The 12,069-nt window shown below is 30.9% G+C and overlaps 1 protein-coding gene across 1 annotated transcript in view; it reads right to left on the minus strand.

Annotated features, from left to right (window-relative positions):
- Positions 1-12,069, minus strand: part of LOC115874890 ((E3-independent) E2 ubiquitin-conjugating enzyme UBE2O) — a 57,337-nt gene that overhangs the window by 8,789 nt on the left and 36,479 nt on the right. The window contains exons 13-18 of the mRNA XM_030890190.1: positions 9,839-9,964; positions 8,017-8,175; positions 7,863-7,958; positions 7,589-7,787; positions 6,415-6,578; positions 6,098-6,348 (exon numbers count right to left, since the gene is read on the minus strand). Of these exons, the coding sequence (XP_030746050.1) occupies positions 6,098-6,348; positions 6,415-6,578; positions 7,589-7,787; positions 7,863-7,958; positions 8,017-8,175; positions 9,839-9,964 (995 nt within the window). The remainder of the gene's footprint in view (positions 1-6,097; positions 6,349-6,414; positions 6,579-7,588; positions 7,788-7,862; positions 7,959-8,016; positions 8,176-9,838; positions 9,965-12,069) is intronic.

Below are 12,069 nucleotides of genomic sequence, written 5' to 3' on the forward strand. Positions count from 1 at the left end.
AGCATTCAGAACGTCACATTAGCGGTAGACATTTTCAATTAGTAGAAAAAGTTATCAAACTTTTAACTTTTCCATTAATTACTTAAAATTTTACGAGAAATATTATTTTGGCCTATTATCTCCCGTCAAGAGGAATTGTAGTTAGAAACATGCCTAGGAAACTCTTATGGACGTGACAGGTTGTAGCCGATAGTCCAGTAATAGACACACGAGGGGGCGCAATTAGCAACAAAATTTAAATTTTTACCTGTTTTTACCTGGTTTTTACCGTCAAATGTAAAATTTAACCTATCAACAGTTGTCAATTTATATTTTTATTTTGCCCGTTATCCGTAGATCGTGTTTTAAATTTGTTTTCGATTTGTATACGGCTCTGTTCTTGTGTTTTTTCATATTTTTTTTATCTATAGACAATGGTTGTTAAGTGTTGTGTTACTGGCTGTAAGCATTACCAAAATGATGCCCAAATGCTTTTGTTTCCGAAGGATCAAATAGTAAGTGTTAACACGTGTTACATAGTATAAACCAAGATAGTTTCCCTTCCTTTGAGATTGTTAATTAATTGTAAAATAGGTTGCCCTAATTCTTACAGATCTAGATAAATTTTACTATATTAATATATACTACTATATTCAGTTCAATAAAGATGGTTTCTTATAGTTTTTTTTGTGTTTTTGTTATATCCTCTTTGTCATTTTAACTTAAATCCATTTATTCGAGTAAATTGGTTCTTTCATGAATCAATTTACTTGAATAATGTTACTTGAACTAAATGTTAGGCTTTCTCTATGGATACAACTGACTAACGCAAGCTGTTGCCAGGATATTATATTAATTTTAATTGTGTTTTTTTAAACAGTGAAAATGATCGTAAACTAAAAAACATAAAGTGTAATTGAAACCACTAATTTATTCCACTAATTGCGAGGTTCTGAAGGAAGCTTAAAATACTTTAATAAAGCTTAAATTCCGGTTTATCCGTGGCCTTCGATTTTTTTTAAAACATGTTAAAATTGTATAAAGTTGGGTAAACTCAACAATTTGGTTTTATTTTACGTCCAGTCAACAAATATTAGTAATTAAAATTGTTAAGAAATATATATTTCTACGAGAAATGTAAATTAATATAAATAATTAATAACAAAAATACAGATAAGCCACTGAAACAACAGAGACTGTATTCCGTTCTACCTTGGTTATCGTTTTCTGTTCCGTTTCTATAAATTGCCTAAAATTTTTATTATCACAAAACACACTGTTTTTTTCTAGTTAGTCCGTAGTCCTTGATTGGGTTTATTTTAGTGTTGGGAAAAATCGGATGAATTCAATCCTCGAGTATTGATCCTCGAGTATTAATCCTGAGTATTGATCCTCGAGGATTCCAGTAATCGGATGATCATCCGAGGAATCCTCGGTCATAAAATTTTCTCTGTATAATATCTCGATCGAAACCTGAATAATACTCGCCGCTGGGTGTGAATGATTTTGCTTGCTGTTTTTAACACACTGTTGCCATGTACTTGAATGACTTAAATAATATTGTAATAAAAATAAATACTAATTATTTTAAACACTTTTTTAATAATTTTTAATATGTTCGTGTATAATTTCATGTGGGAAATAAAATTTTCATAGGTTTTGCTTTAAATTGTGCTGATCTTGTTTCTTAACTCGGACTTTGAGGCTAATCTGGCAACCTTTCAGCACACTTTCAGGCTAAATAAAACCAATTAATTCTAGGAAATACGTGCGGCTTTTTAAAAAGGGCTCTTATTTATTGTTTATTTGTCGGCGGTCGGTCATTGAGATAAAAAATATATTTTGTTTTACTTTTTAATAGCGTACTTTCACAGAAAATAAACTGCAGTACCTAATAAATTGTAGTAGTATTGTATTTAAGTTTTTGTGCGACATAATATCCAGTTTTAAAATTGAATTTACCAACTGTATTATTTGGGCACAGCTTAACTAATAATCGAAAAAAAATTGTTAATGATGATTGTTTCGGATTTTCAACCTCTTTCTCTTGTGAATCCTCATAATAGAAAAATATTAACTAATAAAATTTTACTTAAGGCCGAGCTTAAGGCTTACAACGAGTCATCTATCGCTTTAAAAACTGTTTGAGAAAAAAATGAAATAAAATATAAAGCAATATTGTTATTGTTCTTGTTGGCAAATTCCGTAAATTATTCACTTTATATCTACGTTCAATCACACTAAATTTCGATTATACTTTCATAAGAATATAGTTTTTTTACAAGAAAACACGTAAATTGAAAATTAAAAATGCAAAAAAAGCTAAATTTTCAAAGCCTTAGCCCAAATAAACAACTGTGGTTTTGTCAAATAGAATTTTGAAAGTCGAAAACTGACGTATTATGAATTTTCGATGTTTCAATTCTGAATTACACAGAAAAAACAACATTTTATTATTATATCAATGGTTAAAAAACTATAAATCTTAAAATATAAAGTATGGAGAAAAAATCTTTATAATTTAAATAAATATTATAATTAATAGTAAAAAAAAAGTAATGCATTTCTATTCAAAAATGCAGGTTACTACTCTGAAAACCGACTATTATTACGATTAAACGGTTATCCTCTGTCCTCTATAAAAGGTTTCAGCATAAATCGTAAAATCGCCTGTATCGTCGCGAGCAGCGAGGACGGTACTCCACAACCGATGTTTGTTGCGTGCCGAGTAATCCTGGAGGATCGACAAAAATACTCGAGACATACCGAGGATATGAATACTCGGATGATCGAGTATTTTTCACTCGAGTGATCCCATCACTAGTTTATTTGTGTCGCAGATCATAGAAAAAACTTATAAACCGTCTGAAGTGTCTTGAAATGTATTTTTTAATATTAAACTCCATCGAAAAGATGAATAAAGCAGGAAAGAAGCATTCTGTAATAAAGATATTGAAATTTTAAAAAAGTCTATATTTCACATTTCTATTATTTTATCCCTTTTTTTAACTGTTCCGTACTTTACCGATATTTTTCGGGAACCATAGTTTCTTACCATGGTTTGACAATCTGTTAAATAAATACAAATATGTAAGAATAAAAAGATAAGTAGTTCATTTATAGATTCTGTTCGTTTTTCATCTTTTAACCGGCCTTTATGGGCAGTTTTTAACAGGACAAGACACGGAAAACATTAGGAGATCAAATGTCTTAGTCCATGATTAAAAATTAGAGTTTTTAACACACCCATGGCACTTTAGATTGAAATTTAAAATACGGCTTTTTTAATCGAAAATGTCAAAAGTTAACATATGATATGTCATGCTATGTATATGAGTGTCTATCAAATAAAGTAAAAAATACCGGGGGTGCCATTTAAAAATCAAAATTTGCAGTCATTTCCGGCGAAACAGGAAGTGACCGAAAACAATTGAACACGTCAATCAATCCTAATTTATGTCATATACTAACATACCAAATCTGTTTTTTTATCAGAAAAAAATAAAAAGTTATATAGGGATGAGCCACTTTTCAAAAACGCCGGTATAAATTATACCAAATAAACTTTTAGTTATGTCAATTAAATTCATTATTGCCAACCATGGATATATTCGACGCTGGGGGGCTGATTAACTGGACCCTGATGTGAAATATGTCAAATTGCCACACATTTATTTATTTAATGACATTGTGATTTATTTTGACAGTTTAGTTTTGTACGATTTTGAGTGAATTGTGATATTTTAAGGTTAAACTTTTTACTAGCAGACCTTGAAGTCGAAAATTGTTGTTTTTACACCAGCTTATAATGCCAAAGTAGCGTAACAGCCGTTGTTAGTGTTTAAGAACTCATCGGCATCCCTATTAGAACTTTTTGCCAAGCATCTGGAAGCAAACCTGGAAAGCACTGGAATCTATTACCCCTGTAATGTGAAAGAATTCCATTAGATACCGAAGACACAACCGATAACAGGGAACAAGTAATGAAATCTCCATCTCTAGTGATTCTAGTAGATGTCATTGACTCAGAATATTTATTAGAAAGGAAAATATTCTTGATGTGTTCAAATATTCATAATTATTAATCTTTAGAGTGGCTGTAAGTAGGTACCGAATTTTATTTTTTCTTCTTCTGATGATTTATAAATGAAGAGCACACGGGAAAAAAGACGAAAGTCCATTTTTTGCGAATTTGGTTTTAATGCATAATATTTTCCGTCTTAAAAACCTCTACCCCTTTTGGTACCTAAATAAACGGGAATATTGATAGCGGTCACATAGAAATAGGCATTTAAAAATGGGAAAAACGATAAAAAGAGTCCATGCGTAATTTGTATTAAAAAACGCTTTTCTAGACATTTATCGTTTTAAATGATGAGTGTACAATCATCGTTTTTTCCGTGTGCAAGTAAGCAATATTGAATTGTTTTTAAATACAAGAAAATAAAGCTTTGAAATAATGTTTAATAATAAATATTTACATTTTATAATTAATTCACTTTTGTTTCATATTTCATAAGTATTTTGATTTAAGGAAAATATCTCGACAACGCTGTGCCGGTCGAGGTTAATGACGTTAACTAAAAGTTTATTTAGTATAATTTATAGGAAAATAGTATTAGGCTCGTTCCTTAGTCTTTTTAAGCTCTAATAGTGTCTAATGTGTACTTGACATAGTTGGATTTTCCTCTACTACCATTATTTATATTTTCTGAAAAATGTGGCGGTACTGCATATTACAAATAGTTAATGACGTAAGCTTTAGTAGACTTTATATAGGTCTTTATAATACGGTAATCGCATAACATTTTCCGATGCACGTCATCAATCATATCGAAATTGACACTAAAACCTATAAACCTGACTAAATAAAATTTTGGCAAAAATGTTTAAATTTGTTGAATAATTTAATATACCAAGCAGTATCTTCATTTTACTTTATAGAGCAAATGATTGTAACATATACTTATGTTAGATTAAACCTACAAAAATTACACACACTTTTTATTTAAATAACTAGTTTTTTATTATAATTAACTAGTTTAAAACGATTTTTATTATCGGCATGTTGGTTACATTGCGCCGCGATCAGCATCGTTGTCGTTTATTGTTTGACAATTATCATGTCAGTCATTATTTTGTATATCATGTTGTTGATGAATCATTGGAAGTAATTCTCGTTTTTTTGCCGATTTTCATAGTCTTTTTTTAAAAACAGTAGTTTTAAAAACTAAATTTTCGAGTTTTTGTATTGCATTTCTTGAAATTGTGTGTTGAAAATATGCCGAAGCATTTAAACAGTCGAAGCAAAGCTTGTAGCTTTCCTGATAAACTATTTTGAACGAGAACGTGACAATAAAGGTACTTTATTACCCTTGACTGCAGTCAGTCACTTTCAAAGTTATTTCTAGTGATTTCGATTTGTAGGGAGTAGCTGCTGCCTTAAATTGAAATATTTTTACTAGTGTTGGTGACTACTGTTAATAAATAAATTAATTACTAAAATATGAATTATTAAATTAAAAATAACACGTAAAAATCTTAAAAAATTATATAATAAATATATTGTTTCCCAATTTTACATTAAGATTCATTTCATAAATCCATCACAATCTGGCAGCGCTGTCGTCATCTCTTGTCACTCAAAGTTGATCACGTGCATCGGAAATTATTTTGCGATTACTTTATGTAAATATGTATGTATAATTGGAGGAAACCCTCTTCTAAACAGAAGCCAATCACTAAGTCAATCAACAATTGCACTGAGATAATGAAATTTAAAAAACAGGATTTAAAAAAATGAGAGTCAATTTGAGGATAGTAAATAATGAATTTTTAAAATATAAATCAAAGTTGTAACACTTATAAAAACTGTTTTTAAACCTCATTATCTCGATGCAATTGTTGAATGACTTACACTGATTGGCTTCTCAACCCTCTAGTTATAAGTAGTTTAATAACTAAGCATGTATTCATCTGACGAATGAATATATGACATTACTGACAGTATTCTATCATATTATTTCTTAAATAGATTGTTTTTCTGATATTTTTTGAATGTTTTGTCTGTCAAAATCATATATTCTAATTGTCGGACAGATCAGATAACGAATCGTACTTTTGGTAATCGGTTGGATCAAATTTACTGCTATAATAGTGATGCGTCAATGGGGCTTCATCTATTACATTATACCACTCATTCTCTCCAGTTTGGAGTTTATGCACAGTTAGGGAGGGCCGATCATCTGTTTGTACCGTTAAACATTTTTTTGGTTTTAATGGACTAAGAATTGAAAATGAATCCTCTGGGGTAGTGGGACAACTAGGTAAAGGTGTCGAATTAGCTGGAGTAGCAAAATTATCCGTTGCCTAAAAATATTTAAGTAAAATATTTACGTAATACGTATGCTTCCACTTAATTTTTACAATCATTACCTTGGTCAATACGCTTAAAGCTTGTGTACCACCTATCTTGCTAATGATTTCTGCATATGCTAAATCCATTCTAACCTTTAACGTAGATAAAAGTTCTATACATAAATTTTCTTGGGAAATATAAGAAACGTCAACAACGCTATCTGGAGTTAAAGGAGTAGTAGCTAAAACCAAAAAGCTTGGTCAATATCTTTGAATAAAAAGATTAAGGAAGGAGCATATCAAAAATCTTAGATCGATCGCGACGGGACTCTAAAATGGCCGACTTAAATTCCGGTTTATCAGTGCCGTTCTAATTTTATTCAAAACGTGTAAAAATACAGGGTGTCCCAGAAATAAGTGCAAGTATTTTAAGGGGTGGTAGATATCGATAAAAGAAACATATTTTCTCTTTATGGTTTCTCAAATAAGTCCAAAATAACGGAGTTATTTTACTTTGAAAATTTCCAAAAAAAAAATATTTTTTGCTCAAATTTTGAGAACCACTGGATCTTTTCTGGATTTTTTTTTCTTGTAAATTTAATCTACTACCTATGTTGCCATATTATCAAGAAATTATGTTTTTAACTAAAAACCAAAAAAAAATCCAAAAAAATAGGCGTATTTCTGGGGTCGAACTATACTACCAGTTAAAATACTTGCACTTATTTCTGGGACACCTTGTATAATGTAGGGTAGACTCAATAATTTGTTGTTTTATTTTACGTTGTCAATAAATGTTGGTAGTTACTAAAATTGCTATAAAAAATATAATTCTAATAAAAATAGATAAGTTATAATAATTATTTATTAACACAAACATCCGATACGCTGCTGAAGCAGTAAGTCAAATTGACGTATCTAAATCCTTTGACATCAAATTTTTGACAAGTAAGTAAAAGCAAAAATACAAGAAAAAATATATAATTAGTTAATCTTAAGTGAATTTCATAAATGATCGGTCTACTACACGTAGTCACTTACTAGCGAAAAGTTATTCCATTATTTCCCTCGATTTTTGACCGAGATCTACCGCACGCTACACCGCCAACTATTTTACAGCCATTTTCAATAAATTGCAATAGTGTCACTGCTAAGTGAATGTGTTTCCTACACATTAAAATATTTTTTCAGTATTAGTAGAAATTTTTATATAGCAGAAATAATAAAATTAAATTTGATCCGAAGCAATTACCTGTCGTTTCTTTATTCCCTTCTTTCTTTTCAATTTCTGAATTAATTTTATTCTCCAACTTAATCATTTTTTTAATGTTGTCAGACTCTGCCACCTTTATTTTCGTCCCGCTTAACCGCTTTTCATCACTTGAAAACAATCTGCCCCTAAGTTCTATATTTTGTTGTTTAGCTCTTTCTTTCGCTTGGGTTAATAAAGCCTAAAACCGTCAAACTGGTAAAGTTAACTATTATTCAAACTTAACTATGTTATAGAAGTTCTTAATGTCAGATACCTGAAAATGTTTGCTCTTCAAACTGAAAAATGATGTTCCTAATAGTTTGTCTAAATAACTAGAGTTTTCATATACTAATAGTAAGTCCTTAAGTATCTAAAATTAACAAATTTAAGTTAGAATTATTTCTGTTTATTCTGACCAACTATCTTACTGCAAAATTTTCTATAATTGAATGATTTTTAAAAGCTTCTTTTAAATATATTATTCGAGATCGTACAAAATCTAATCTGGCAGCCATATTCTGTAATACTGTTTCGTTAGATAAATCTCCTCCAGCATAAGACTCCACGCTTTCAGTTTCCCAGGATACCTTAAATATTATTTAATAATATGTCAAATGCGAATTGTTTTATAAAGATCACAAAACATTCCCCTTTAGAACTTTTTCCTTAATAGCTATAAACGGAAGTAAAAGACGAACCGTGTGAACAAACACTAAAGGTGCCACCGGTCATCAAATGGTGGAAAAATTGCGAAAATTTAATCATCTAATTTTGACACAAGGGGTCACGCTTAACTTTTTTTAATTTTAATTCAATTTTCATTGTTTTCAAACTATATTATTAGATTTTGTTGTATTCTGTGAATGTATAAATGTTTTCTTAGCATAAAGTTGCATATATTAAGTTAAATTATATTACATACATATTTAAAATTAAAATATTATGACATATATGTCAGTTGCCATTTAACAGCGCTTTCAGATGGAGCGGAGCGTCCGCGACGGACCGTCCGCTACTTCGAGCAAGTACCATGAGTTTATATGAACAATTTCACATGGGTGCGTATGCTCCGTCCGACGGAGTTCGTCAGACGGCTATCTTAAAAAAACAGAACGGACGGTCCGCCCCATCTGAAAGCGCTGTAAAATGTCATCTTGATAACAAAAAGTTAGTGAGTCAGAGACAGTTAAAATATTAAAATTCAGAAGTTATAATTAGTAATTAGACAATTCAGTTATAGTTTATATTATTTCAAAAACAAAAATATAACAATAGTACAGCGTAATTTTGATATGCAGGTTCAAAACAAAAAGTGCTGTTATATTTTTCAGTTTTCGTTGTCAGCCGCGGAAGTTTCAGTGATTTTAGTGTGGTAAGATATTATTATTTGTGAAAAAGAAATATTGTGTTTGGATAGCAAAACTAAAAGTGGCAGTTTTATTGCAATGTAAGTAAGCGTTTGTTCATTTTACATTTTACTTTTTTCATACCTATGACAAATATACATAAATATACTGAAACTAGTTGAAGCCTGGCGCATCCGCCACGACGCGACATCAGGAAAAAAAATACTTTTCATTTTTTTTTAATTAAATGAACAACAAAAAATCCGGCGACGACAGTTTTTAGAAGAGCCAATTAGCTATCTTTTAGTATAAAAAAAACTTTCTAGAGCAAGTCGTTACTTCAGTAGAGACGACACAGATAAACATTAGCATTTTATATATCGTCCTATTGCTGCCAAAAGTCACTAACTAACATTTTTCCGAACAACCAAATTCAATCACTAACTATGTTTTGAATCGGAGAATCGATTGCAAATGTCATTAACTACGATTTCTGGCTATTTATGTTTTATTTTAATACCGAATAGTTACTAACTATAACATCTTTATGCAATGCAATTCATCTTTAGACGCATTTTTCTCGGAAGTAATAAAAAGTAAGTTAGTTACTTTTGGCAGCAATGGGACGATATGAAGATTTTATAATTCGTTTTCTTTAACAAATTGTTAGAAAATAAGCCTGTAATTGACATACCTAACTGTTATGTAATATATTCCATTTAAATGTAATATATTACTTTACAGTTAAAAAAATGTAAATTTAAAAAATATATTATTAATATACAGGCATTAATTGAAACTTTTAGTATGCGAACAAACACGAGAGGCGCTTTATTTAGTTTCATTTCTTAACATGACAGATGAAGTTCTAAAGGGGGATATTTTGTGATAAAAATAAACATACTTTTTCTTCATCAGAACTTTCTCCCGAATCAGAATATTCATAATCTGGGGTGTCCGGTATTAATTCAATGTCCTGTGGCCAACAATTTTCTTGCTTATTATCAAGCCACTCAACAATTACGTATCCCTATAATACTGCATAAGATAAATATTTCATTAAAACTCTTGAGTTCGGACTTCGCGTTTCCTTTATTAAATTTTGTAGCGATGTTTCGAAAAGTTGAATTACTGATAGTTATCAGACTAAAAGTAACAATATTTTCATATCTTAAAAAGGCTCTACGAGACCCTATCTCTAGGGTCTCCGTCGCTATTAAAACAAAACAAATATCTAAGAAGCCACAAAGTAAAAATTATTCTTTGTAAACACCACTGCGTCTATCCAACGGAGACCAGTTTGTCAATGGTATTTTACTAATAAAACAAATTTGCCTAACGGACAAAAAAGTTTTCAGGAGTTACATCTCCTGCTGTCGTCAGAACAAAAAAAAACACAAAGAGCAAAGAAAAAACTATTTAAAATATCACGTTAATAGTTGTTAATAGTATAAGTGCTGTTTTACATGGATTGGACAGTCCGTGCGGACCGTTCGTTACAGTGATGCCAACTCGTGGAAATTTCCCAATTCATGGTAAATTTCGAGATCCAGAGGAAAAAGGGATATTTTAACTCAAAACACCATATTCGTGAGAAATTCTGTATGTGGGAAGTTTATGTATTATTTGTAAAACATCATTATTGTATACGCATTCCGCAAACTGAGTAAATTGGACTTAATGAAAAACGATACCTTACTTTAAAAACCTAGAAGGCAATGGCGGTAAGGAACCGGAAGGCGGATCACGCTGTAGAACCGGACTTATAATATATACCTTAAAAACCTCGTAAGTTCAATTTTTGGAAAAAGTAATATTTATAGCCTATTTCGACAAAGACCTCATAGTACAGGATCCGGCTGCATGATTATTACGCTCATCGTATTTTTAATCAAAACCTAATTTTTACGTATATCAATGAATAGGAAAATATACTTTTCAGAGGGTGCCTATCAAAAACTTGCCGCAACTATGGGTTTCCACGTTTCAAAGATTCTCCTATGAGCCCGGCAACAGTGCGTCGGGCATAATTTAAAAAAACTTAGGAATTTTGTATAAGTGCCAAACTAAAGTATATACTAGGATGTATTTCAGGAAAATATTTCTTCAGTGTGGCTCAAAAAAGTGTGAGTGGATCAGAATTATTTTTTTTTAAATAGAACACTCTATATATTAGTACTTTGCGATGGAGAATTAAAAAATGAACATTTTTAATACTTAAAGTAATTGAAAATATTTAACGGTTTCGCAAATATTCGCGTTTCTATTAAATATGGCTCTTTCTTCGATAAATACCAGACTAAAGCTGGGTCTCCACCAAAGCAACATATGTCGACGACATTGTCATCAACTTTTGTTACTATTTTCACAAACATTGTTGAGAAATGCAGATTGTACCTACCAAAGAAATATTGTTGATCGACTTTATTTTTCGACTAAAGAGCGAAAGTCTATTTAGTGTTTATCAACATGTGGAACGACGAGGATGTAATTTTAATCTCAGCCGCATTCCTTATTATTTCGCGAAATGAGCGTCGTCAAGCCAGACGGCAACGTCGTTTTTAGATACGTCCTAGCCTCCGGAAGAGAAATTTATATAGTAGTAGTGACTTGCTCACTGATCTTTGTACAGATGACTTAAATCGGCTCCACAATGAAATAAGAAGTAGTTTCAAGAATTTTCTAAGAATGAGTTCTGCTGACTTTGAATCATTGCTCCAAATGATAGGTCCCAGGATTTGTAAAATGGGCACAAATTATCGAGATGCAATGAACTACACGAGTACAAATGGCAAAATATACCCGATAAAGTTACTGATTCGGTGGAGACGTCTTTCGACTTTATTGAATCTCTAGCAACATTGTCGACAACACTAGTCGGCGACGCAGTCGCCGACAAATTTTGTTTTGGTGTAGACCCGGCTTAATAATGACACAAAATACAGATTTTCAAATACTTTAAATATAAAAAATGTTTATTTTTTAATTCTCGAAATCTAACAAGGAAATAATATACAGGGTGTTTCATTTAAAAAAAAAATCATCCCGACCCACTCACACTTTTTTGAGCCACCCTGTAGAAGTTAAAATATTTTCCTGAAATACGTTTCTCAAAAGTGGCTCACCCCTAACCTA

The sequence above is a fragment of the Sitophilus oryzae genome, unplaced genomic scaffold (assembly GCF_002938485.1).
Source record: "Sitophilus oryzae breed Bouriz unplaced genomic scaffold, Soryzae_2.0 scaffold_1307_pilon_pilon, whole genome shotgun sequence".
Lineage (NCBI taxonomy): Eukaryota > Metazoa > Arthropoda > Insecta > Coleoptera > Curculionidae > Sitophilus > Sitophilus oryzae.